This window comes from Mirounga angustirostris, unplaced genomic scaffold (assembly GCF_029215605.1).
Source record: "Mirounga angustirostris isolate CCGP_5_RB_7025 unplaced genomic scaffold, mMirAng1.0.hap1 SCAF_3, whole genome shotgun sequence".
Classification (NCBI taxonomy): Eukaryota; Metazoa; Chordata; class Mammalia; order Carnivora; family Phocidae; genus Mirounga; species Mirounga angustirostris.
In genome coordinates this window covers 12,684,708-12,712,693 of record NW_026991711.1, presented here as the reverse complement: position 1 = coordinate 12,712,693, position 27,986 = coordinate 12,684,708, and the positions used below count along the sequence as shown (strand labels likewise).

The 27,986-nt window shown below is 47.3% G+C and overlaps 1 protein-coding gene across 4 annotated transcripts in view; it reads right to left on the bottom strand.

The window, feature by feature from the left end:
- Positions 1 to 27,986, bottom strand: part of STK24 (serine/threonine kinase 24) — a 110,370-nt gene that overhangs the window by 21,275 nt on the left and 61,109 nt on the right. For all 4 annotated transcript variants that reach the window (XM_064585940.1, XM_064585941.1, XM_045869630.3 and 1 more), the window contains 3 exons: positions 6,165 to 6,221; positions 574 to 682; positions 113 to 270 (listed from right to left, as the gene is read on the bottom strand). In XM_064585940.1, the coding sequence (XP_064442010.1) occupies positions 113 to 270; positions 574 to 682; positions 6,165 to 6,221 (324 nt within the window). The remainder of the gene's footprint in view (positions 1 to 112; positions 271 to 573; positions 683 to 6,164; positions 6,222 to 27,986) is intronic.

The window sequence follows — 27,986 nt, the reverse complement described above, 5'->3', positions numbered from 1 at the left end:
GCCGTTATGTCCTACTTCAAGGAACTCGCTTCACTGCACTGGAAAAGCTGTAAGGATGAAGCAAAAGAGGACAAGCCCCTAGAGCCAGCGGACGTGAAGAGCCGGGCCTTACCTTTGAGTCGTAGGCTGACTGTTTAATGACCTCGGGCGCCATCCAGAAAGGGGTGCCCACGAAGGTATTCCTTTTTATCTGGGTATCCGTCAGCTGGCCCGCCACCCCGAAATCGGCCAGCTTCACCTCGCCGTGCTCAGAGAGCAGAACATTGGCAGCTGTGAAATAAAACCCGAGACGCTTCCTGACGTTATTCGCAGTGTGGTTCCACCCGTTCTCGCTCCGGGAACACGCGCGTCCTCCTGCCAGATCACGTGCTCGACAAGAGCAGGCACCAAAGGTACGCTTTTGGGGAGATCCCCCTGAAAGCCACCCCCACCCGAGGCATGTCGAAGGCTCTCTCCAAACACACGCAGGAGAACCTCCCTCGAGGAGAGACGTACCAGCTAAACTCCACTGCACGTTCCCATGAACACGAAGCCTTAGGACTTCAGAGGAATACGAGCAAGAGGTTTTCTTACCTTTAATATCTCTATGAATCTTCTTCTCCGAATGCAAATAATCAAGTCCTTTCAGTATTTCTCTTAATATGGTAGCAATCTGAGTCTCATCTAAAGGGCCAGGTTCTAACTAGTAAGAAAAGAATGATTAGTGTTACTTAAGTGGTCATATTAATTTTTTAAAAAGATTTATTTATTTGAGAGACACAGAGAGAGAACATGAGCTAGGGGAGAGGGAGAGGGAGAAGCAGGCTTCCTGCTGAGCAGGGAGCCCGATGCGGGGCTCGATCCCAGGACCCTGACATCACGACCCGAGCCGAAGGCAGACGCTTAACCGACTGAGTCATCCAAGCGCCCCTTAAACGATCATCTTAGAAGTAGTTTGAGATGACAGAACAGGCACATGTTACATGGTCAAGATTAAAACCTAAAAACTTCTTCAGTCCCGAAGAGACATTTTGCCTAACAATTAAAACCTCCCGAAAGGACGCCCCCCTGCCCAAGAAAAGAAAGCAGCAGGGAAGAAGACTTTGCAGAAGTCTTTGTTCCCGGGTCAACCGAGACACTGTTCGGGGGACACTACAAGAGCAGCGTGGCCTAACATTAACCAACAGGCCATCTCATTGCTAAACCATGTTGCATATTCAGTTTGAAGTCTGCCAGACAGCTCCGCCTGATCGAGCGACCACTTCAGGGAGCACGGCTCCTTCTCAGCGAGATGCCAAGGCCATCCCCGGCATTCTCCTGCAGAACCGACTGAGCTAGTCCCTACAGATCCTTCCGACTCTGGCTGTCTGCTGCTGATCCTCACTGCGAGCCTCCCGATCCACCCCAGCTGGCTTTCTTCTGCTTCTAGCGCCCTCCGACACACAGTTTAATGGACTCTCTCCTCTCAGCAGAATACGGCTCCGTGCCAGGGGGATTTCCTTCTGCCTTGTTCACTGCAGAAACTTCCAGCGGCTGGAACAGCGCCTGACATGTAGCAGACACACCTGAAATCCACCACGTTTTAGGTTACCAAGCCTTCAACTGCACAACCCCTACTACACTCCTAAGTCAGGGCACCCTGGAAGCAGACAGAACCTGAGAAATTATTTACACGTGGCTTTCAAACCAGAACCCAGCATTTCCTCACAGCGCCTTCTAGGGCTTCTATGGGGATCCTAGGAACATTATTTCAATGTATTCATTATTATCTTTCAAACTAAAACAAAACAAAACAAACAAACAACAAAAAAAACACCAACAGATCGAGCACACTCACATGCACGCATTCAAAATAAAATATACGCCTATTTTACTCTAACATTCGTGGCTCTTAATAACTCAGCTATATTGGGGGCGCCTGGCTGGCTCAGTCGCAAGAGCATGTGACTCTTGATCCTGGGGTTGTGGGTTCAAGCCCCACGTTGGGTGTAGAAATTAAAACAAAACTAAGCTATACGTATAGTGTCTAATACTATTCTTCATGCCAGATCCCATCTTTTGCTGCTCCAAATAGCAGGTTAAAGGTATCAACTGCATTTTTTTTTTAAAAGTCAAAAAGGATCCAACACCAGGAAAGAGGAAGAGAAAGCTCCAAGGGACACACTCTGTAACAGCATTAGTCTATCTTCCTCCAGAGAGAGGCAGGCCCGTGCCCAGACAGCAGGACTGCGAAGTCCAAGCGTGGGACAGCCCCTCAGTGAGTCACAAAAAGCAGATCTATGTGAATTCCAAAGTGGAAGTTAATGACTCCTTCCAGTTGTGTCCTTTGATCTGTCTTATCCGCGGAGCCCAAGATTGACCTATATGCCATCCTGCAGACTAGGATTCTCGAGCTGGTCTGGAAGCCAACCATCTTCACCCTGGGGCAAAGTCACTTTCCTCTCTCGGGCCACCTCCAAATGTATAAAACGGCAAGAGGGGATCAGGCTTGCAGTTCTCCTGAGCTCCGACATGGACACCACTGCTACCTCAAAGGGCACGGTGGCAGAGGCCTGAGAAAGCACTCTCACACCCAGACAGCTCCCTACTACCTGCAACCACAACACCCCACTTCCCACCGGAGAATATCCAGGCAATTCTGTCTTTGTCTCCCATCCCCACCTGGAGCCGGCCTCCATGTGGAACCTTGATTCCAGAATGAAAAGCAAGCCCCCCTCCAAATTAACTACCAGACGTGGTCAAAAGGCAATGTTGGCTGAAGGAGGGTGGCCATCTTCCCGTCCCAGGCCACCGTGTCCTTAAGATTCAATGCAAGGAATCCAACCACTCACTGCCTAAGAGCCTAAGCAAAAAGACCTGGTAACGACAATGCAGAGGGAAAAAGCGAAAAACAAAATCTGCACACCATACTTCAACATGCTTATGGCCAAGAATGCGGAGGGGTTACAGAGAGACAGCCGACTACCTCTGAACAGACTGGAACTTTAGACAGGTTTCATTCTGTTAGGGACTGAACTGCTGTGCCGACCCCACCACCGAAAATGCCAATGTTGAAAACCTACCACCCAATGTGATGGTTTCAGGAGGTGGAGCCTCCAGACGGTGATCAGATCATGTGTGTGAAGTTCTCACGAACAGGATTAGTGCCCGTATCAAGGAGAGGCCAGGGCGCTCGCTCTGGGGCTCTCTGCTCTCCCTCATGCAAGGATACAAGACGCCACCTACAAGCCAGGAAACGAGCCTCACGAGACACCAGATCTGCCCATGCCTTGACCTTGGACTTCCCAGCCTCCAGGACTGTGAGAAATAAATGTTTGTTGGTTAAGCCCCCGGTCCATTGTAACTTGCCATGGTAGCCCAAGCTATGTCAGTGACTGAGTACATGAAGAGAAAAGATGAATCTAGAGCGGAAAAGATGAAGAAAGAGCCAGCAAGATCTACATGCTCGAGGGGATGGCATGGCCCTCTCTGAACAAGGCACACCTGGTCACCTTTCCCTGCGTGGGCCCCGACGCGTGGGGCTCCTCCAAAGTCACACGTACACATATTAGCACTATGCGTCTTACTGGGGGGACATTCAATAAAAGCAAGGTTAATTTTTCAGAAAAATGCCCCAAATCCATATATTCAGTTACATGGTTATACAAATTTTTATATGCAACGATATTCCCATTCTTAAAATGTTTTATAAATAACAGACTCTCACAAAATAATCCTAATAGTTTTCAACATTCAAAAATAATTCTTGTCTCCTATTAACGCGTCCTCATCTTTGCAGGCTGGGGACAGGCCAACAGCAAGGGGACATAAGAAAGATACAACGAAGTCAGAAGTCAGAGGGATGGGAAGGACAGTGTGGGGCCACGGAAGGCCATTGGCTTTGCAGCTGGGCACAACGAGGTCCAAAGTCCAGCTCTATTTGCTAGCTGGGACACCCAACCTCTGAGCGTCTCCATTTGCTCCTCAATTAAAATGAAATGATGAGGGACGTCCAAAAAAGGATGCCTGGTTCTTATCAGGAGAGCCATTAATGTGGACGGTGGATGGCAGTTTGCTCGGACTGATACCACACGAGATTTTTTAAGTGGAGAGTTCTATACCTCCTTCCAATCGTAATGTCTAAAATTTCAGACTTCAAAGCTCCAACGACAGTTGCCACTAAATAAATTACTGTGGCATTAAGAATGAATAAACCAGAGCACTGAGAGACTACAGCTTCTTCTCTGAAGGGCTCAGTGTTGGAGGAGAGCGTCCCGGCAAACAACGTCATGTGTGCCACAGAAGAGATGCACTCAGGGTAACAGTCAATCTAATTACCCAAAATGAGATTATTTCCTATATTCCTGTAGCATTTCCCAAAACAGTCAAAAATGAAAAGCTCTTGGGGCGCCTGGGTGGTTCAGTCGTTAAGCGTCTGCCTTCGGCTCAGGGCATGATCCCAGGGTCCTGGGATCGAGCCCCGCTTCGGGCTCCCTGCTCGGCGGGAAGCCTGCTTCTCCCTCTCCCTCTCCCCCTGCTTGTGTTCCCTGTTCTCGCTGTGTCTGTCAAATAAATAAATAAAAATCTTTAAAAAAAATGAAAAGCTCTTTGTGTCATGTGTATATTTATGGAAAAGATGCAAAGCAAGTTACGAAATTTATCCGGCTGTTCTGTTGCTCTTCTCATTTTAATACAATTGTTGATACTGTATTAAATTTTTCCTTGAAATTTCCCTTTGAACACTACTTTGACTAATTGCTTTTATGGTTTATAACAGTATGTGCTATTTTAAAATTGGGTACATAATACTTTTAGAGATACGTAAGGTTTTAGAGGTTTACCTTCCCCCCAAGAAACTACTAACTGCTACTCCCACTGTGAGAAAGGACTCTCCTTTTAACCAAAGGGCACTCTTTCCTTAGTGGATAAAATCTGTGTTAAGACTCCAACCACTAAAACACATGGGCTTCTTCTAGCAACCACTCTGAGGAGCAGTGAAAACTGCAGGCCCATCATCCTGACGATGGTCTGCCGGGCCATTCTAACACGAAAGTGACAGATGAGGCCTGTCCCAGAAACTACCACTGACCCCAAAGCCAGCCCTTCCAGGACAGGTAGGAAAAGAGTGCTGAGTACACTGATTTCACTGTGTAACCACCGTGGGGACAAGACGTCAACTGCTAAACAACTGTGTGAGTTTTTAAAAATTTGTTCTGCATATACTGTGCTTCTAGGACAACTTAAGCAATGCTTATGATTCACTGGTTATTCTAAGCATCTGGCCAGAAGCCAACATGCAGCCACGTTTTACCAAGAGCAGCAAGCTGTAGACTGTGGCTCTGAGGTCAGCCCCTCGCTACCTTCCACTAGCTCGCTCGTGGACTGGCACAACAGGCCCAAGCCAGGTAGGAGACAAGACCCCGGGGTGGGCCCAGCTCCACCATCAAATGCACCGCAAGCACCAGCATGAAGAGAAACAGAAGTGCGCACCCCCGCCTGGCCTGACCACGGCTCCGATGGGTGACACCGCCCTGCATTCACACACTGCCTGCCCATCTTACTCCTGAAATCAAGTAAGTTTTAAAAGTCCTGATTCTAATTAGTTACGTTACATATTTTGGATACGTGCGTATTTTGGAAGCCAAGCTACTATCTGAAATGGGAAACAATAATGGGATCTCAGTTCCACAAAAGTTAAAACCAGTTTGGAAGGCAAGCTACCAAACTGTTAAGTAAGACGATGACAGGCAGAATCCTTCACGGCTTCTATGAATGAATTCACTGGCTTCCCAGGAAACTTGAGCAAAACTGGTTTCCAAAGTAGAACTAGCGGCGCCTGGGGGGCTCAGTCAGTTGAGCGTCCAACTCTTGGTTTCGGCTCAGGTCATGATCACAGGGTCATGGGATCCAGCCCCCTGTAGGGCTCTGCGCTCAGTGGGGAGTCTGCTGGAGAGTCTCTCCCTCTGCCCTCCCCCCATTCGCGCACGCTTTCTCTCTAAAATAAATCTTTAAAAATAAAAAGGAAAACTATAATTTTCAGTAATATTGTTACAAACAGATATTATAAGGAATATTTTGGTCCCCTTTTCATACAACTGAAAAGGGAAACACAAGTGGATAAAAACAGAATTACCTTTACAACCAAGATTTACTGAGAAGAACTTTGATGTGTATTTAGGCATTGGGGGGGGGGGGGAGATACTTACAAGATCTAGTGCGGAGCCTCCACCAAGGTATTCCATTATTATCCACAATTTAGTGTCCTACAGAAACAAAAAGAGGGAAATTATTTTTAAAAAACAAAACCAGAAAAAAATTTAAACAATCTCAGGGGTTTTTTTTCCCCCACTGTTATTTTGGAACTGAAAATGTTCACAAATATGTAACAGCAAGAAAAGCGTGTGCAAGTGAGTGCCTTGCAGGAAAAGCCACCACGACATCGGTGGGCTTTCACGGCTTGTGCCGGCCTCCGTCAGACGCAGCATGTTCTGGACCTGTTGAACCAGAATCTCTGAAGAAGGGGGACTGGGCGTGGGGGGGCGCGGCGCCTTCCCCTTTCAAACTTCAGTCAGTGATCCTCAGGAACAGCTGGGTTTGGGAACCAGTCCCCAAAGCCCATCACCGGGCCAGCAGCGGTCACACACGTGTCATCGTCCCCCGCCAGGTGTCAGCCAGGAGGCGCCGGGGCAGGTCAGCACTCCCTGCAAGCTGACGGAAGGGGACGCTCCCGGGGGGGGACAGCAGTGCAGCCTTTCATCCGCCCCCTTGTTTCGTAGAAAGGCAGCCCATTTCTAACAGCCGCAAAGCACCACAGTTTTCAGGGAAGAGCAGGCCCTAGCCCAAGTCTTGACTTTGTGTCCTCACCAGTGTCCACTCTGTGTCTTTTCCCTTCGTCTCTCCTGAAACCACTCAGCTCCATGACTTCCAGAGCTCTTGTTTTAAACACAAACCCCAAAGTGATACTCCCCTGAAAACCAAGCAGCAAGCAAGCAAACCTCCGCCCTGTGCTCAGGGAGGGAGCACTCAGGGATGAGCCAGACCAGGCCTGGGGTCCTGACCCCTCACCTGAGGGATTCAGGGAGTTGTTTCCTCTCCAAGCTTCTGACCTAACCAAGTGCCCGGCCCACAGCAAGCAGGCAAGATCGACAACCAGTGACGTGGATGCGCGTCACAGCTACTGGTGGTGAGTAACCCGTGAGTGTCACTGGGGCTGGGCGACCCGCCACACCCTGGTGTGCATGGATGCACTTAACAGCGGCAGGCTTCGTTACTAACTCAATCCCTTACACTAGCTGTAGTAGGCACGGAAAGAGCTCTCTGGCCCCTTCAGGGTGGAAGCGAGCCCTTCCGCTTCAGCGCAAGTCGGGAAAACCCTCCCCTGCTTCCCTCCCCTACACCCTGTGCAAACTTTTACTTCAGCAACCACTGGTCTGCGGTTCATTTTAGATTCACTTGTCTGTGTTTCCCACCAACAGCAAACTAAGTGCCTGGGGACAGTGTCCGGCACCGTCGGGCTCATTACCGTGCACTGTGGTCAAGGACCATATATATACTCGCTTCAGAGAGGCAATGATACACACCACATTTGTAAAATACAATCCTTGTAAAATTTCAAATAAATTCTGACATCCAGAGTCGATTCTATGATATTCTAAACAGTCCAAGTTTTACTGCATGGAGAACACTTTCTCAAGCTTTCAAATGCCCTCGACGTCTAGTACAACAAAGACAATTTCAGCAGAGACTGGACAGGGCACAGAAGCCTGAAATGATGTGTTTGGGATCCACCTTCTAGATACAAACATTTTACCCCCTCAGTAACCACCCAGTCATGGACACCTGCTCTGAACAGGTGCACTCACCCCGTCGTTCTGATTTCAAGAGAACTTCCCACCAGAAAGACTATTCTCTGACCTTCCTTCCATTTTGTAAATGAGCCCAATGCCAGGTAGACCTCCAGAGTCCCTGCTCCTGGAGAAATGTCTGTGTTTCTCCTTCTAGGCATTCCAAAAGCATCCTGTCTGACAGAAATAAATTATTCCAGAGAAACAACCAATACCATTTTGGATAACACGGGAACTCTTAAATTCGTTTCCTATTAAAAACTTGGAACTTTACATTTCTATTCCCGTTCCCTTTGTCTTGGTGCTGACCCAGCAGAAACGAAGCTATGAGGCTGGGAAGAGGGGACACCAAGGACCTACTGGAGGGAAGGTACGGAGGGGAGGGCGCCCTGGTGCAGAGTGACCTCCACGGTGTGCCAGAGGCCGATCTTGCAGCCCGCGCTAAACATCTCAGACTCCCCCTAACAGTCAGTGAAGGGCAGCAGAGCAGATGCCCACTTTGGAGTAAACCCTGGATGTGGGTGGAAAAGGAGCCAGAGAGTAGTTACAGGCTCCTGCAGAGCCCATGGAGAGGTGGCGTGGCTGTGGTGTCATTGGGAGCCGCTGGGGAGGCAGAAGTGACGGGGCCTGGAGGTATCCAGGGAGTCAAGGTCACTTCCAGACGTGGCCTCGCTCAGATGGACATCGGGCATCGCCATCTACTGACAGGGAGCTCCGGGAAGAGGAGGTGGAAGGGGGACGACAAGTTTGGACAGGTGGATGAAGGTATCCACAGGTCATTCATGGAGCAAGAGTGAATCTCCTTTCTCTTTAAAAACAAAACAAAACAAAATACACACTTGTTTTAAAATAACCGATAGCTCGCACTAAATTGCAGTACAAATTCCCGACTCTGTCTTGGTGAAGCAGCCCCTTGCTCTCAGGTGCCCACTCGCCCTGCTCTCATCCCCACCCCTGCCCCCAGGATGCACCGAGCTCCAAAGCCCACCAGCCCCCGCACAGCTACTCCCCCAGCCACGAGATGTCCTGGCCGCCCTGCCCCGTGTGCGTCACAGCTCACAGGGCAGCTCCCCTGAGGACACGCACCCAGGGTATCCCCCTCCCTGCTCGGTCCACCAGGCCCAAACGTCTGTCCTCACTCTTCCTCCTGCCTCAGAGAACGAGGTCTGTCTCATCCTCTGTCCAAGAAGAGCCTGCCAACAGTGTTCTCTGTCCCCCCCACCCCCTTCCACCAGCAACCCTCAGTCCCATCACTGATGCCATCACTCGATCTGCCACCTTCCCTTGAACACTCATCCTCCTCCACAGCCCCAATCCTCTGTACTCAATCGTTCTCTCCCTTTCTATAGGCTGACTCTCCCACCATGGTCCCGATGAGCCCTAAAAGCTCTGGGTTCTGCCTTTGCTCCTCCCTCTCCTAGCTAGAATTCCCGAACTATAACCCCAGCTGCTGGTTTCTTTCCCACCAAAAGGCAAGAGTGCTAGGAATAAACTCTGCCTATCTCCCAACCTGGATGAGGACAGAGATGCTATGAAAACCGGGAAGAGGGCGAAGGGACAGATCGTGGGATCTGGAGACACATAACCTGTGCGCCATCAGGAACACACCTGCGGGCACCATCCCACCTCCCAGGCAGGACGCACGCACAACACAAGACGGGGAAGGTCTCTTACACTGGCCACGAGTCAGGATTCCGAGAAAGTTCTACCACCATGGATCCTAAAGCAAATGTTCATGAGGGAGTAAATGGATGAGCTGGGGAGAGCGTAGGACGGGCTTCTGCGTCAGCCTTTCTCATCCTCAGCACTGACATCTGAGGCCAGGGGAGGCTCCGCTGTCAAGGGGCTACCCTGTGCATGGGTGGGTGTAGAGCAGCATCCCTGGCCCTCTCCCCACTAGATGTCAGTAACATACCCCCAGTCCTGATCACCGGCAATGTCTCCAGGCATCACCGTGTCTTCTGGGGGCCAGAACCGCCCCCACCGAAAACCCCTGCACTACACGACCAACGTCGAAAAGCCTCAGGTTATCACGGGACCACCAGTGCTGAGACCTCACGCCCCCCTCCTCGCAGAGCTGCTGACACCCTTGTCACTTGCTCACTGCGAGACCGCCAAGCTTCGAGTTCCTCATCCATAAAAAGATGGTAATAATCTGCTTCTAAACCGCCAAGTTCAACTGACAATATAACGAGATCAAGAACGTGGAAGCACTTTGCGAAGTTCAAGGTACCAAACACACAAAAGTGCTATTAGCTTTATCAACTTCATCACCCATAAATGCCTTCAAATAACCCAGTAAAACCAGAACAGCCCAATTAACAAGCTACTAAATAGTATTTCCCTGCATGGGAGTGTCTGAGCAACATAAAATCTGGAACAATGATTCATACACATTCCACACTGGAATGGAAAAAAAAAAAATTATTGCCCTACAAGCCTGAGGCAAGACTGTCTGACAAGGATGGTCTGGCTCGAGGGACACACTTGACCTGTCCTCGGTGACCTAGTGACCAAGCGCTGTCACTGCCCAGACGTGGAATCACGGCCCTCATAAAACCTTCCAAATCATGACTTGTGGGGCACTCTGAGAAAAATCAGAAGCGTTCTTAAAACAAGAATGATTTTAATCAGAATAATTCCATTTTTAAAAAATCACGTCAAAAAACGTAAATTATAAGCGACCTTGTGATACAATTCTCTCATAAATGAAAGAAAATGATTCCTTTATTTAATAAATTCACATTTCAAAATTTAAATGGTACCAAAATGTATACACTGAGAACCTTCCCTCTCACCCCTGGCCCCGGGCTATCCAGCCTCCATCCCCCAATTACCAACACATCTGGTGCAACCTCAGAGAAAATAGTCTACACAAATACCTATAAGCTTTCTCCCCTGTCATGCAGATGGTATCATTCTAAGCACTGCTCTCTACCATACTTCTCCTTAGAACATTCTATATTTGTCCATAAAGAAATTCCTCTCTCTCTTTTTTTAACCATACCTAACCCATGCCATATGGACAACACTGAGTTGTTTCCAGTCTTTTGCTATTATGAGCCAAGTGTCAAGGAAGAACCTCACATGTTCTCATTTTGGAGAGTTCCTGGAAATCAAACTTAGGTTAAAGGAATCCACTTGAATTTTAACAAATAATAACAAATTACTCTTCAAAGAACCCGTCTCGGTTTGTACCACATACCACCTCCAGCAACGTAGGAGTGCTAATTTCCCCTTTCCTTCTCCAACAGTGTAACAAAACCTTTTCTTGTCATTGTCACGAGCTGAATTTCGTCCCCCTCCCAAATTCATATGCTTACGTCCTAACCCCCAGTACCTCAAAATTAGTACAGCCGACCCTTGAACACCAAGGAATTAAGAGATGCTAACCTCCCACCCCCTCTGGCAGTCAGATCCACATATAACTTGCAACTCCTCAAAACTTAACTAGGAACAGCCTGCCGCTGATCAGAAGCCTTACCGAGAATATAAACAGCACAGTTTGCATGTTACATGTAATATACACAGCATTCTTATTACAATGTCTGGAGAAAAGGTTATTCGGGGAAAAAACATGGACAGAACTGTAAAAACTTTGCACCTGTAAGTGGACCTGTGCAGTTCAAAGGGTCACCTCTATTTGGAGACTGGGTCTTTAAAGAGGTAATTAAGTTAAAACTCAAGTCATCAGGGTGGGCCCTGATCCAGTGCCACTGGTATGCTTCTAGGGAAGGAGGACACAGGCACACACAGCGTGAAGACGGGAGAAGTCCGGCGTCTACCAGCCAGGAGAGGGGCCTCAGAGGGGGCCGACCCCGCCGATGCCTTGACCTCCGACTTCCAGCCTCCAGAACTGTGAGGAAATAAATGTCGACTGCTTAAGGCACCCAGACTGTCGTACTCTGTTACGGCAGCCCTAGAACATGAAGACCGAATCTGTAGGTAGGAAAAAAAAATGTCTCTCAGGGCGTTTCCTTCTCTGATCGTAGGCTGAACACCTTCATATAATGAAGAGCCGTGATTCCTTTCTTCTGTGAACCGTCATCTATTTAGATCTTTTGTCCCTTTTTCTACTGGCTTACCGGCCTTTGTTTAGAGGTAGAAACTTTTAACCTATTAGGGAAAATAGCCTCCTATCATAGGAGCCACAAACACAGCATTTTTTTCCTCATTTGGCTTTTGATTTTGCTTTTGGTAACTTCTGCTTGCAGAAATTAATTTGATGTCAACACATCAATAACATTACCACTTACAAACTTGCCCTGAATGGTTTGGAACCACTTCCTAAGAGCCTGGGATCGGTGAGCGAGCTGGTTCCCACACTCAGCACTCCCCACATTAACAAGCCCCAGGGGTTCCACGGACATCCCGAAAAAGGTTACAAGGCAAGTGAGACGGGGTGGACTCCACAGGGCTGACAAAGAACAAGATTTTTACAGCAGGAATTCCAAAATGGAGTAAGTTCTGCTCTGCATCTGCACTGCATCCAGAGGCCTCCAGATCCATGACCCATAACAAAGGCTGAGCCCAAGAAGTATCAACAACACAGCAGGTTTTATTAAAACAATGCCAGGTCACAGCCTTAAAATATGTGCGGCGGTGGGGGGGGGGGGGGGTGGAGATGCCTGCATGGCTCAGTCAGCATCCAACTCTTGATTTTGGCTCAGGTCATGATCTTAAGGTGCTGGGATGGAGCCCTGAGTTGAGCTCCGTGCTCAGTGGGGAGTCTGCTTGAAGATTCTCTCTCCCTCAGCCCCTCCTCCCCACGCATGCGTGTGTGCCCTCTCTCTCTCTAATAAAATCTTTAAAAAAAAAAAAAAAAAAAGAATATGGTTTCTAAAGCAAAGGCTACCATGGTAGAAGGGGAATCATTCACATCTAGAGAGGATGAAGGAGTCATCCTGACGAGGACAGGGGAAGAGGAAAGTGAATCCAGGCTCCCCATTCCAGGCCCCAAGAGGAGGACAAAAGCGCTCCAATGCAAGGAAATTCTTCTAGTGCTGGAAACATGTATGAAGTAGGAGAAAGGCCCCTACACACAAAAATCAACTTAAAAAAAGTTGTGCTGGGGGCGCCTGGGTGGCTCAGTTGGTTAAGCGACTGCCTCCGGCTCAGGTCATGATCCTGGAGTCCCTGGATGGAGTCCCTGGATGGAGTCCCGCATTGGGCTCCCTGCTCGGCAGGGGGTCTGCTTCTCCCTCTGACCCTCCCCCCTCTCATGTGCTCTCTCTCATTCTCTCTCAAATAAATAAATAAAATCTTAAAAAAAAAAAAAAGAAGGGAAAAAAAGTTGTGCTGGAAACAGCACAAAGAAAAAAAATAACAAATCAACTAAAAATTATTGGACCAAATCCTAAGATCAAAGGAAAAAAAAAAAAATCTTCACTACAAATCAGCCAAAAATGATGCTGGAAACACTACATACAGGCATCCCTCATATTTTGTCCTTCACAGATATCGCAGTCTTTCCAACTGAAGGTCTGTGGCAACCCTGTGCTGAGTGAGTCTATTGATGCCATTTCACCAACAGCATTGGCTCCCTCCATGTCTCTGTGTCATATTTTGGCAATCCTCACAAAATTTCAAACTTTCTCATTATTATCTTATTTCTTATGGAGATCTGTGACCAGTGATCTTTGTCTCCCGTCACTGGGGGCATCATCAGCCACGCCCATATAAGAGGAGGGGCGTAACAAGTAAATGTGGTCTGGTCTGGCAGTTCCACCAACTTGCCAGTCCCCTGTCCTCACCCCCCCCCGCCTCCCTACTCTCTGAGACACAACAATATTGACATTAGGCCAATTAATAACCCTACGGCAGCCTCTCACTGTTCAAGTGATTAAAAGAGTCGACACGTCTCTCACTTTTAATCAAAAGCAAGAAATGATTAAGCTTATCAAAGAAGGCATGTCAAAAGCCAAGACAGCCTTAAAGCTTGGTCTCTTGTGCCAGTTAGCCAAGTTGTGAATGCAAAAGGAAACTTCCTGAAGGAAATTAAATGTTACTCCAGTGAATACATGAAAGATAAGAAAGGAAAACAGCCTTATGGCAGATTAGCAGTATGGAGAAAGTTTGAGCGGTCTGGATAGAAAATCAAAAGAGAAACAGTTCTATAAGCCAAAACCTCATCCAGAGCAAGGCCCTAACTCTCTTCAATTCGACAAAAGCTGAGAGCTGCAGAAGAAAAGTCTGAAGCTAGCAGAGAGGTAGGTTCATGAGGTTTAAGGAAAGAAGTCATCTCCGTAAGTAAAAGTACAAGGTGAAGCAGCAAGGGATGACGCAGAAATGCATCAAGTTACCCCAAAGTTTTGCTGAGATCATTAATGACGGCAGCTGCACTCAACAACAGATTCTCAATTTGGATGAAACAGCTTTCTGCTGGAAGGAGATGCCACACTGGACCCTCGCAGCTAGAGAGGAGAAGTCAGTGCTGGCTACAAAGCTTCAAAGGCCAGGCTGGGTCTCTTGTTAGGGGCAAATGCAGCTGGTGGCTTGAAGGTGAAGCCAGCCAGTGCTCAGTGACTATTCTGGAAATCCTAGGGCCCTGAAGAATTTGCCAAATCTACTCTGCTGTCTGCTCTACATGAAACAACCAAACCTGAATGATATAGCACAACTATTTACAACATGGTTTACTTAATATTTCAAGCCCACTGCTGAGACATACTACTCACAACAAAGGATTCCTGTTAAAATATTACTGCTCACTGATGATGCACCTGGTCACCCAGGAGCTCTGGTGGAGATGTGCAATGAGATTCATAGCATCTTCCTGTTAACAACATCCACTCTGCAGCCCAAGGAGCAAAGAGTCATTCTGACTTTCAAGTCTTCTGATTTAATACATTTCATAAGATTATAGCTGCCATAGGTGGTGACCCCTCCGACAGATCCGGGCAAAGTCACCTGAAAACCTTCTGGAAAGGATTCACCATTCTAGATGCCACCAAGAACATTCACGATTCATGGGAAAAGCTCAAAATTATCAACACGAACAGGAGTTTGGAAAAAGTTGATTCCAACCCTCAGGGATGACATTGAGAGCTTCAAGACTTCAGGGTGGTGGAAACAGCAAGACAACTAGAGCGAGAAGTGGACCTGAAGATGGGACTGAATCACTGCAATCTCATGACTTAACAGATGAGGAGATGCTCTTCATGGATGAGCAAAGAAACTGGTTTCTTGAGATGGGATCTACTCCCGGTGAAGATGCTGTGAAGACTGTTGAAATGACAGCAAAGGACTGAGAATATGACATGCACTTAGTTGATAAGGCAGCGACAGGGTTTGAGAGGACTGACTCCAACTGGGTAAAATACTATCAAACAGCATGGCACGCTACAGAGAAACTGCTCGCGAAAGGAAAAGTCAATCAATGCAGCAAACGTCAATGTTGTTTTAAGAAATTGCCAGAGCCACGCCAACCTGCAGCGACCGCCACCCTAAGCAGCCGGCAGCCATCAACGTGGAGGCAAGACCCTCCACCAGCAAAAGCGTTACAGCTTGCTCAAAGCCCAGACGATGGTTGGCATTTATCAGCAATAAAGTATTTTTTAATTACACTGCTTTTTTAGACAAAGTGCTATTATTGCACACTTAGCAGACTACAGTATAAACACAATTTTTTTTTAAAGCATAACTTTTAGATGCACTTGAAAACCAAAAAATTCATTCGTCTGGTTTCATTATGCAGTACTGCGTTTACTGCAGTGGTCTGGAACCAAACCCGCAGTATCTCTGAGGTCTGCCGATACAGAAAAACTATACAATACAGCCAAAGATTTACTCAGAGGAAAACTCACAGCATAATATATTTTCATTACCAAGCCAAAAAAAAAAAAAACTAAAAATAAAGAAATGTTAAGTGTTCAACTCACAAGCTAGGAAGGAAGGAAAAAGGAAACCTAAGAAAAGCGAAGCAAGGGTGCCTGGGTGGCTCGGTCGTTAAGCGTCTGCCTTCGGCTCAGGTCATGATCCCAGGGTCCTGGGATCGAGCCCTGCATCGGGTTCCCTGCTCTGCAGGAGGCCTGCTTCTCCCCTCTCCCACTCCCCCTGCTTGTGTTCCCTCTCTTGCTGTGTCTCTGTCACATAAATAAATAAAATCTTAAAAAAAAGCAAAGCAAAAGTTAAAGATACATGCATAATGGAAAGTATTAAGATGAGAAATATAGCACTTTACATGACAACTTCCAGTTACTGTAATCAAGAAAAAAGAGGCAACACACTAATTTGCAAATATAGCAATAAAGAAAACTATACACAATTTTCCAAATACAAATAGAAAAGATCGCAATATTTCATGAATACTAAATTTGAAAATCCGGAATGAAACATAATTTCTTTGTAATGTATGAATTAAAATTTACTCAAGAAAGAACAAGAACTATAGGCAGAAAAGGAGTGGGGGGAAGAAATGCATCAATCACCTTCCTCTACAAACATCTACATATAGATAGATAGCAAGCAAGAAGGGCAAATGGTTTTGCCTTGGAGTAATTTCAAACCTTGGACGAACAGAATGTATTCTAGCACTATCCTGAGGGACAGGACTTTTCATGACATCAGCACATAATCCCAACACCTGCAAGAGGCAGCGTCGGGAAAGAGCGCGGCTCCCACTGAAGGGTGGGGCGCAGCCGGGAGGGTTGCTGTTGGCTAATGAGGGGCACTGGCCCCAAACGTGATTTCTAAAGAAAAAAGGTGCACTTGGAAATAAATGAAGGTTAGGTGTGAGTCTCCTTATATGTAAACTTTCATCTTACACTCTAATACCACCTGCCCTACCCCTACCAACTCTCGCCTGCCTGATCTGCAGAGCTCTCCTCCGTTACCTGCAGGAATTCCAGTGCTCTGGCGATTGCCTCCGGGTAGGGAGAACAAGGCTGCGGTCCCTTGGGCCCCCTCCCAGCCCTCTGACCACCAGGGACTGACTTGGCTGTGAGGTGGTGTTGCGTCAGGGCATTCAGTGAAGGAGGGGAGAGCCGAGTCGTCCCCACACTGGGGACAGGCACATTCTCCTGCGCAGGGGGCAGCCACAGGCTCCCTTAGGAAGGAACTTCTAGTGTCTTCTCCTGGTCAAGGAGGTGGGGTCCCCACCACCATTTCACATTAGTGCAAAGCCAGGCACTTCATTAGGAGTGTCTCACTTGATTCTCCCGATAATCCTATCTACTCAGGTAATAATCCATCTTCTCTCGTTGTATAAACTGAGACGCCTGGCCAGTGGCAAGGAAGGAGAGCAGCTGGGGCGCCTATAGAGATATTCTGACGGAGTCAGACCCAGAACAGGAACCACTGTAATGGACGTCACAGACTCTCAGCAATTTCTAAAGGAATCCAGTGAGTAAAATACTTTCTAACGTCCCTGTCCATAACGTTTAACTGTTTAACTGGTTTCCTTTTATAAACCTGTGAATTCTAATCTGCCTGCTGGGAAAATACATCAATTTACAAAATGTTTGCCTGCAATTTAAGGGATTCGCATGCCCCACACTCCATCATGCCCAGTTTAAGAATCCTTGTTCTGATGTCCTTTAGTAAATTGGAAAGAACACTGGACAGTCCCTGAAGTGCTCATCTTTGGGCTTATGTCACGGGACTATCTCTTTCCAAAAGGGCGGTCTTATTTTTAGTAGGTAAGAGTCTCCCCAGAGCGGTACTGAGATGTTCCTCTCTTTACCATCAACACAAACCTGACATCGATACCAATCTGTTCATGGGAAGTTTCTGTGCTAAATGCTCATGAATAATAAGATGAATAAAACCACTCTGCTGACACATAAAGACACAAAGTAGTCAGGGAAGTACATTCACAAATATTCTAAATCAGAGAAAAGAAGAGCAATAATAAAAAGAAATATGAAAAAAGTACCCTGGGAGGTAAAAGAGAAGGACCATTCCTCCCTCGCATCTATCCTAATAAAACAGCAAACCCTACTACAGTCAAGAACCATAAACTGCTAAGTTGAACAAGTTCCATGCCCCAATCTTGCTATGAATGGATTCCTTCTGCAAAGGAAACATTTCTAGTGATTACAAGATCATCCTTCAGCTCAGTGAAAACCTTAGTGGTCATGCAACATATGTCAGAAACACTCACCTCAAAAACCATAAAATCAAAAGAAGGGATGATGATTATTATTGAAGACGGTATTAATTCTTTGAGAAAGACCTAGCCCAAAGAGACGAAACCAAGTCAGAAAGTGAGTAAAGCTGAGAAAGACTAAAAACTGTGTTATTTTGCACATTTTTAAGGAAGTGCCTTTAGTGTTATAAACAATCTGTGGAATTGGTAGATTCACAAAAAACAAATGCTGTATTTTAAATGCAGAGGTGCAAATTCGTATTTGTATTTTATTGCCATTCACGGAGGTTAACCTGAAAGTAGGTGGCTTCTAATGCATAGCCCTGCATGCAGCATGCAAAATCGGTGCTTGATCGTCCTGAGGACATGCTTCCGCTCTTTGCACCCTCTGCTCTCTTCCGTTCAAGCTTCTGGCTGCTTCACTAATTGGTATTTTCTGTACAGTTCTATTCCAGAACAGCTAGATACATGCACGCATTCTCCATTTATACTATGTTTGTAAATGATGAGCTACTGAAAACAGTCAGGCTGCACTTGGATCTGATACGCAAACCGCAGGCTCCCTCACGGAGCAGCGCAGGTCTCAGAGCTCAGGCCTGAGAGGGCACGAGACCCGGAGCGTGGGGCACAGACTCGTGCTTTCTGCCCCCCCCCCACATCCCCCCACGGCGTGAAGCACCGCAACCCCAGCTCTGTCTCTGCCCCAGTGAGGAAGACCCTGTTGCGTATGAAAATCCACAGAGCTCGATCACAGACTCCCAGTAGACAGCCGGCCTCGATGCTCTCTGGCTGACACCTGGCAAGCATCTTCCTCCCAGGCAGGATTCGATACAAGGACTGGTTCTAGCAGTCCGTTTTCCTTATTTTGAAGCAGATGTCTTTATTTACTCAAATGCCTAAACGTCACGCTGTGCTACATGAACTACTGAACCAGGAAAGAGTAGAGATTTACCTCCCTGGGAACGAGTCTTCCCTTTAATTACATTCCAAGCAGCCCCTCTTCGCGTAACCTAAGAAAGATCTGCGATAGCATGTATCATACCATTTTTTAGAAATTTACTCAGAAATATATGTTTTAGAGAAGAAAGCATATGGCATAATTATTTTATTTATATACCTCACCTGTGTTTAAATACTCCAGACGGAAGTTTAAATATGCAGAACATGTATGTTGAGACAAATAGAACAAGAAATACAATACTTATTTAACCAAATTTTTAGCCAAAAAACAGAGTTAAGTTTCTTTTTGTGAAATAAAATAGTTAGCCTAATTGGAATTTTAATTCATTCAACTTTCAGGAGAGAAAAACATAAAATGGAGCTGCCAAATGTCTTCAGGGACCTTCTTCAATTACACGAGGACAGTGTGTTCAGGAGAGAGAAAGGGATCCAGTCCCCATCCTCAGAAACATTTCAAAGCACATCTTTTATATTATCTTTGGCTCTGCGCCTCCAACTTTTCCCCCGTGATCTGATTGCAAAATGAAATGTATTCCTTTGTGACCTGAAAGCAAGATTTACTTTCAGATTTGTTCAATCCGCCCAAAAGAAAAGTTCTGTTTTTGCCCACGGTCACCCTGGTGTCTGATACCACGGACTCAACGGACCGTGTCTACTTTCCCCAGGACCACAAGGACAGATCCTTGCAGACTGAAAATTACTCTCCCATAAAACAGATGGGCCCCGCCCTCTCCCAGGGGCTGTAGCTGTTCTGGGCCATAGCAGCCGATGCCTTCCAAATGGTAAAGCAGGGATGGGGCCGCCACTGCGTGCTGCCTGCGGAAGGGGAGAGGCCCTGCTGCCCACCGAGGGCCCTTCCGCTGGTCCTCCTTTGGCCGAACAACCGTACGGAGGGCAGGGGAACAAGGCCTCTGCCAGCGGGCGGGCAGCGAGCGAGTTCCCAAGAGGAGGAGCTCACATCCTCTCAACACCCATGATCTCCAAGCCTCGGTCTGACTGCACGGCAGACAGAGGGCAGGAGGCCACCGCACGAGGGAAAAGCTGCCCCCAGCGCTGCAGGACCCAACAGGCTGTTGAGCCAGTTCTTTGTGCGACCAGAAACCCCGAGACAGCAGCTAAAACAACTCCGGCTCCAGCAGGCTCAAACCCTCCGTGTCCCTAGGCCTGGCGCTGCCTGGGCCAGTACCAGGGTCTCCTCGGGGTCCGGATCAACAATTCGGCCCTTCTTGAAGAACACTGTGCCGCCTCCTCCACAACATAAAAAAATCCATTTTGCCAACATCTGGGAAATTACCACTCAAATCAGGTTTTTAAAGAGCTGTGCATCTGACCGTATGCACGAATTTCCTCCTTTTTTCCAGAGTCCACTTACTATATTCATGTACTTAAATGGAATCATAATCCCCAGAACCCATTTTCTTTAGAGAGTAAAGGAGATTCACCGAAGCCAACAAATAGCAAGAAGAGAAGAAGCATGGAAACAGGACAGATATTTGGAAGTAACTCGGAAATCAATTGTGTTTATAAATTTTTTTTTAAAGATTTTATTTATTTATTTGAGAGAGAGAATGAGATAGAGAGAGCATGAGAGATGGGAGGGTCAGAGGGAGAAGCAGACTCCCTGCCGAGCAGGGAGGCCGATGCGGGAATCGATCCTGGGACTCCAGGATCATGACCTGAGCCGAAGGCAGTCGCTTAACCAACTGAGCCACCCAGGTGCCCGGAAATCAATTGTGTTTAAAATAACGAGCCAAAAACCTAAGAAAACAACACAGAGGAATCACAAAATGATAAAATGGACAGATTCTACCATTTCCTGGCACACATTCGACTCTCTCTTCCAATTTTTAATTTACTTGGAGAGTAACTATGTTAGGTCAGGCACTTCTAGAAGCAACCGGCATATTCCAGATTCCTCCAGATTCTGGCACAAGCCAGGGGAGCGAGCAAGCCCTGCGCAGAAGCGTTCCTTCCCTGCCCAACCAGCTGCTCGCGGTTCCCCTGCCCACAGCCCTGATCCTCCAAACAGCCACTGTGTTCTCCCTCCCGCGAAGCCCCAGACACACCACAGGAGCAACGTGACGAAGGAGGGCCTCGGGCAACCCCGGACAGCCACTGGGGAGAGATGTTCTGGTGACTCTGTCGTCTAGAGACCACTGGGGATTTCATGAAGGCCTTCGACATGGTTCCCTTCAAAAACGTAGCTTCAGGGGCGCCTGGGCGGCTCAGTCGGTTAAGCGCCTGACTCTTGATTTCAGCTCAGGTCGTGATCTCAGGGTCGTGAGGTGGAGCCTCGCATAGGGCTCCACACTCAGCTGGAGCCTGCTTAAGATTCTCTCTCCCTCTGCCCCCCACTCTGTCTCTCCCTCTCTCAAAAAAAGAAAGAAAAGAAAACACAACTTCAAATAAAGGCCCAATGTTCTTGACATGTTCACCCTTATAAAGCACTGGCCACATTTCTAAGATCTCTTCAATGTGCACCCGAAGGGGGCTCCTGCACTTCAGAAATTTAAATTGAATCATTCATAAACACAGCTAGGCCACCGTCCCCAAACTCTTAGTTGAGGGATGGGACGGGGCATCTGCAGTTTTCAAAGCCCTCTGGATGTTCCTGCTTTATGTTACTGTATCTGCCTTAAACAAGCTCCTTCTAATCAATCCCTTCCCAATGGGCACTCCTGATTCCTAGCTCATCGGAAAGAAAAATCCGCTGCTCTGGGCCTGGCGATTGTGAAGTTCCCATGGGACATTCTAGGGGAACTATCTGGTAAAAATGCTCCCAGAAGTACATCTGAGGCCCGTGCAGGATCCAGGCCAGCCGCCAAAGGTTGGGCAGGAGTTAAAAGCCTGGACCAAAGGAGTATGCAAAGAACAAACAGGAAAAGCAAGCCAACCGCTAACAGTAGCCAAGTAAAGAACTGCAGACAGACGGTAGAAATTCCCGTCAGACATCAGGAACTGTCACGTTCCCCAGACCAGAGGGCAGGAGTCACCTCTGCCGCGCCCTCAGCTGCACCCTGCACCCCAACACAGGGACCCACCCTGGCAGCATGTTAAGGTTCAAGCAACACCTCCCTCCCCTCACATCTCACCCCACTCCCTCTCCACCGACCCCATCCCTGCCAGCCCAGGGAGCCCAGTTTTACACCCATGATCACAGACTCCCCATACAGGTGAAGGCTGGGTAGGCCCAACCTAATGAAATACACTGCAACTGCTATTAGTAGCAAATTTCGGTATTCAGGAGACTCACGAGAACAATGCGCTACTTGCATTTTTAATTACGTATCTAGACTTGGAAAGATTCATACCTCCATGTCCTCAAGCGCCCACACCTTTCCCCACTATACATGATGAGAAAAACATGCATATCCGTGACAGATTAGCCAACAGACGGTCTTTCCAGAACCAATCCGGTCATTCCAGTTATTGCTTAAACTCTGAAACCAGAAGACAAGTAAAAAAAAAAAAAGGGAAACCACAACAGAGGGTTCCAACAATATTTATATGCCATTATTCACACCTCTTATGTGTGCTCTGAAACACCGGAGTCTCTAATTAATTAACCAAATGAGTAAAAACAATTCAGATTTCAGGAACGGAACTGGGGCTGGCTTGCACAGCCTCCCAGGAAGTCCCTCAAAGAGTCTGGCCGGCGTTCTCCCTCTCACCTCCCCCCCTCCTCCCATGCCCTATCCTGGCCCCTCTTCTTCCTCGGCCAACCAGGGTGGGCAGAGCACTGGCAAAGGCCAAGAGAGCCAGGCAGAAACCCAAGACAACTGCCAAACTTTCACTTGTCAAGTGAAATTCTGTTTTTGTTTTGTTTTGTTTGTTTTGTTTCATTTCAGTTTAGGAACAGAAAACCATGCTATCTGAAAATTGGGTGCATGTATAGAACTAACCGGTGTGGTCAAATCCAATTCACACTCCAGTTTCCTGACCCCGAACAAGACCCATCTATAACCCCCATGGTGCAACAAGCATCAGAGAGCAGTCACAGAATGACGGCTCTTTTCTGTGGCCCACAGCTCCAGGATGCTTTCCTTTCTCCCTCCTTCAGTTTGGTATCAATTTTATTAAGAAATTTCCCTGATACCGCCCTCCTAAATCTCCCCCACCTTCTCACCCTCTGTCCGAGGGCTTCTCCCAGGTTCTCCAAGGCCTATGAAGGCTCTCATCTTTGAGCTGCTGGCTCGGCTCTCCAATCCTAAATCAGTGCCACCTAAACGCCAAGAAACAGATCCTAGAGGCCATGCCACTCCCTCTCACCCTGCCCTCATCCTGGCTTCCCCCTCCTGTCCTGGAGGGGTGCCCCTCCTGTGTGCTCCACCCCATCAGAGCACTTAGGGTGATACCCGCCTGGCTATGTCTCTCTTTCCCTCGCTACACCAAACAAGTTTCGGGTACAGAGACCATGCCTGCATTCTGGGATCAAGACAGAGTAGCACGGCTCAGTACGCACAGAACTGGTGAGCCACGAATTATGGCAGCAGGAGGAAGAAATGCACCTGACCCTAGGCCTCGGAGCCCTAGAAACTGGGTCTTGGGATCAAGGGAGAGCATGACCTTCAGGCCCAAACACAGGTGTAATATGCTCTTGGAGAAAGAGGCTGGCACTGGTCATCCTGAGTACTTTCTTCACACTGGTGAAATCCCATTAACACTGTTTAAAAAAAACAAATACCTGTGAGGATTACCTGCAGGGAAAGACACCTCAGATCCTAGTAATGAAGGGCTTACACATCTCACATTGAATATACTGGAATCATCTGCCATAAATTTCTTTCGGTATGGTACAAGTGAACACTTCTTAAATGTGCTCTAGAGGCTTCAGTCCTAAACCCAGCTGCCAAGTAAGGGATCCCAATTTACCAAGACGGTGCTTTTTAAAACATGTTAAAGATGGACACAACTCTGCACACGTGTGGTGCATCCAGCAGAGGATGATGAGACCCAGTAACTCCTGCCCAAAGAAGAAAGCAGGAAGTCAGAGACTAAGAACGTGCCGCTTCTGTTGACAGCTACTCCGGTGGACTAGTTCTCCTTTCTCGAATACAGACTGGAGGCAGAAACTTGGTTGAACTCAGAAAATGTCGTATCAAACTTGGTGCATTATTAAAGCAAGCAGTGAAGCTAGAATTCCTTTAACTGCCTTGGGCTCAGATGCTCTTGCTATCACAGGTGAGCACTGTGGCAGACGAGAACGAGCAAGGGACCGCCGGTGGCGTTAGGAGCCTCTTAGACGGCAAACACAGCAGCGGGGACCTGGAAAGTGTAAGACCGTGCAAGAGCCAGGAGATCATCTTCCTAACACAGTCCACACTAGCCAGAGCCTTACGAGAGCACAGCTCCTAGACGGGCCAGCCACTTACGAAGGAAATCCTTGTAACAGACCTAAAGGTGACCTTAAGAGGTTAGAATAAAAAACCAAAGGCTCATCACTGAAGTTGCTTCCTTTCTTACAAATGTATACAAGCTGGCATAAAGGAGACGTTCGGTGAGGTCACTAGACCCGCAAGGACTCCCACAGACCACAGCTCATAGGCGGCAAACATGTCCCCGCTCCGCACGGCGCCCCTTACGCTCCAGAGGGCACAGCCAAGCAAGAACCAGGGTGACTTACACCTGCCATGGCTGGCAAGTCCCACCACACTCAAACACACTCCTCTCCCCGCTTCTGTCAAAAAGGGAAATGGGAGGTCTACTGAGAAGGTCAGAAGATCACACTCGGGTTAGTATCAATTGCAACAGCCACACTGAAGCTTCCAAAATTTTACACTGGAACGTAAAAGTGACACCTGGCTCCCAGCAGCTTTTCTCAAGGAGGTAAGTTAAGAGTCCTCATTTCAACCCTGCAACTGAAGTTCTTAACTGAAGACAGGAAATAAAACAACAACAGAAATATGCTAAGAAGCACACTAATTTTTTCTGATATATCTAGCCCTTTAAGAATAAAGCAACAGAGCAGGTGGAAGCAGAATCTCTGCCAACAACAATCGCGCCTATCCAGGGTTGCAACCCACTTTCTAAGGAAAGGTAAATGTCTGCTGCACCGTACCCTCCTTGGGTCAAGATCTGGAGCAATACCTTCTAGAAAGTTCCAGGCTTGGTCTCTGAAATCGCACACGCCTGTACCAGAGTCTGGCCAAGGTACTCACCACAGCGGTTACCAGCAACTCCAGCAACAGTTACCTCCCCTAATAGAAGAAGGGACAGACTCTGTGCAGCTTGTCCCCAAATAGCAACAGTTGCTCCCAGTGACCAGAATTAAGCCCGATTCACAGTGAGAGACAGACGCAAAGCCATAAAGGACTGACCATGAGTTCAAGACCACCAACTTGGAAATTCCTGTCCTCAACCAGGAGAAAGCCTCCACAGCTGGCTTTCACACCACTCAGCTCTAATCTGTGTACAAGAAGGACTAGTTGCCACCCGAGGAAGAGAAAAGCCTCCGGTCCTCTGAGCGCGCGTGCATACGGCATGGATGGAGGCAGGGCTCGGGACTGACGAGGGAGGCGCCTGTCTGTCTGGGCAGCACTGACAGAGCAGCTTACCTCCGTGGAAGTCTGTCGATGCCAGGGTCATGTGCCCACTGTCCATCGGGCTGCCATCCCTTTGAGGAGAGGGAGACACTGATGGGAACCAAAGGATCTTCTAAAGGCAAGTTCTTACTGCAAGCTGGCCCAAAGGTCCCTGCAATCAAAGAAATCATTGTGGTTTTGCATTTGGCATATTTATGCCCTTTTTCTTCTAGGAATATGTCTGTCAGCCTCTGAATGGATCTCAACTTTCAGAAAACTGCCCAGAAATATAGATCCATCAAAGGAACAAGAGAAAGGCAAGAAGTCTTCATGCTACTGAACACACGCCAACTCCACCTCATCGGGCCTGTTTAAGATATGTGAGCAATCATGGATGCAAAATCCATGTGCCACCCTACACCAGCCTTGGCTAGAAGCAAGAGAGACTTGTATATAAACAAGAAATGTAGGTGATGAGCTTCCATAAGCACTGGTCTATGATCAACCTTGCCATTGACCTCTCTCTCTACTGATTTCACTTATAATGACAGGAAGAGTCCAATCAGAACATATAACCAGAAAGTCATACCAAGTCAACTAAAAATCATGAAAATTCAGTAAACTAAGTCCCTAATCCAGTGTAACAATGCTTGGTCTACTTAACGGGTTATATATAAATTGTTTTTAGCAATTCAATCTGCAGTAAGCCAATAGCCCCCCAATGCCAAAACATCATACTTCCCAATTGCGCAGCTAGCAAAGCTATTTGTATATGTTATCATCTCAAAATTTCCTTTCTTAAAAAAAATCCTTCAGGCAAAGAAATGCCTTGATATTTGATCCTTGCCACCGCAATAATGCAAATAAACAGGAATCAGAATACTCTGTTTACAGTTATCTGTGCATCAAGCACACAAAAAAGGAAGAGAGAAGAAAACAATCTATTCATAAAAAGTTTTATGAAGGAGAATGTTTCTGTTTTTTGGGTTTTTTTTAAGATTTTATTTATTTATTTGACAGAGAGAGACACAGTGAGAGAGGGAACACAAGCAGGGGGAGTGGGAGAGGGAGAAGCAGGCTCCCTGCAGAGCAGGGAGCCCGATGTGGGACTCGATCCCAGGACCCTGGGATCATGACCTGAGCTGAAGGCAGTCGCTTAACCAACTGAGCCACCCAGGCGCCCGAGAATGTTTGTTTTAAAAATATGATTCAAGTATCTGTTTTTTCCCCAAATATATGTTACAGATATCCAGTTAAAGAGGAGGGAGAAAAGTCACCTACAAATTAATTTGCTTTCCTAAAGAGGAATCATCAGAAAGGGACAAAAGGACTCTTAAACATACCGATAAAACCTTTAGGTCCAGTAGGTTCTCAAAGGGCAAGCATCTAAACCATTTCCCTGCCCCAAAGGACCAGGTACTAACCCCACCTCAGTCGATCCTTCAGAGCCCAAAGAGTCTCAGATGTCGGACAAAAAAAAAGCAATGTTGCCACAAAGGACCTGCCCTAGGATGTCCGGGTGAAGAGCAAACAAAGGCAAGTTATCAGGAAGAACTCGGGGCTCTGCAGAAAGCGAGTTTGCTAATACAGCAGTTCCCCTTATCCACGGCTTTGCTCTTGGCAGCTTCAGTTACCGGCACTAAACCATAGTCTGAAAGCAAATGATCTTCCTCCCAATGAAAGGTCCAAAAGGTCAATGCATATGTCATGCACCTAACTTCATCTCATCACGTAGGCATTTTATCAACGCACATCATCATAAGAAGGGTAAGTACAGTAAGATATGTTGAGAGAGACCACATTCACATAAATGTTATTACTATAATTGTTCTGTTTTATTACTGTTATTATTACAATCGTTGTTAACCTCTTATTGTGCTTATTTTATAAATTCAACTGTATCACGTATGTACACTTAAGAAAAAACAGAGTATATATAGGGCTTGGTACGATCTGCTGTTTGAGGCATCCACTGCGGGGGGGTCTTGGAACTAATCCCCCGTGGATAAGGGCAGGCTACTTTAAGTAACTGGAATGGCTATACGGAGAAGGAATGTAAACTCTGCCAGATTGTTTCATGGGCAACCACAGAATCATCCACAGGTGAGGAACAAGGAAGGCGGTGCTAACAAAGAAAGCTACAGGACCACAAAACCAAAATGGGATTCTTGGCAGAGACTGGTTGTAAGCAAAGGAGCAGGAGGGACAGGGCTGCCCTGCATGGCTCACATGACAGCGAGCTCTGGCAGCCAAAGCAGGTCCCCGTTATTGCAAGGGCGTCCAATTACCAGCCACACAGGAAAGACTTTTTAGGTGTTGGCTAGGCTCCCAGATCTATGTCAAAGTGGGCCATAGCTACTGAAACAAATTCAAATTCATTCATTCGTTCCACACACATGAGCTACAGAGGTGACAATCATCTATGCACCGAAGAGTGAATAAACCATTTAAAGGTGTGAAACTGAATAAAGGAAACGTCATTTAAAATGGAGCTGGGAAGCCACAGGGGGGCCTCTCATGCCCCACGACTCTCTGCAGCCCTTTTAGAGCCCCAACAGAAAGAAGCCTATGCCTTACCACTCCGGCCAAAAGGACCTTTCTCCTTCTCCGGCAACA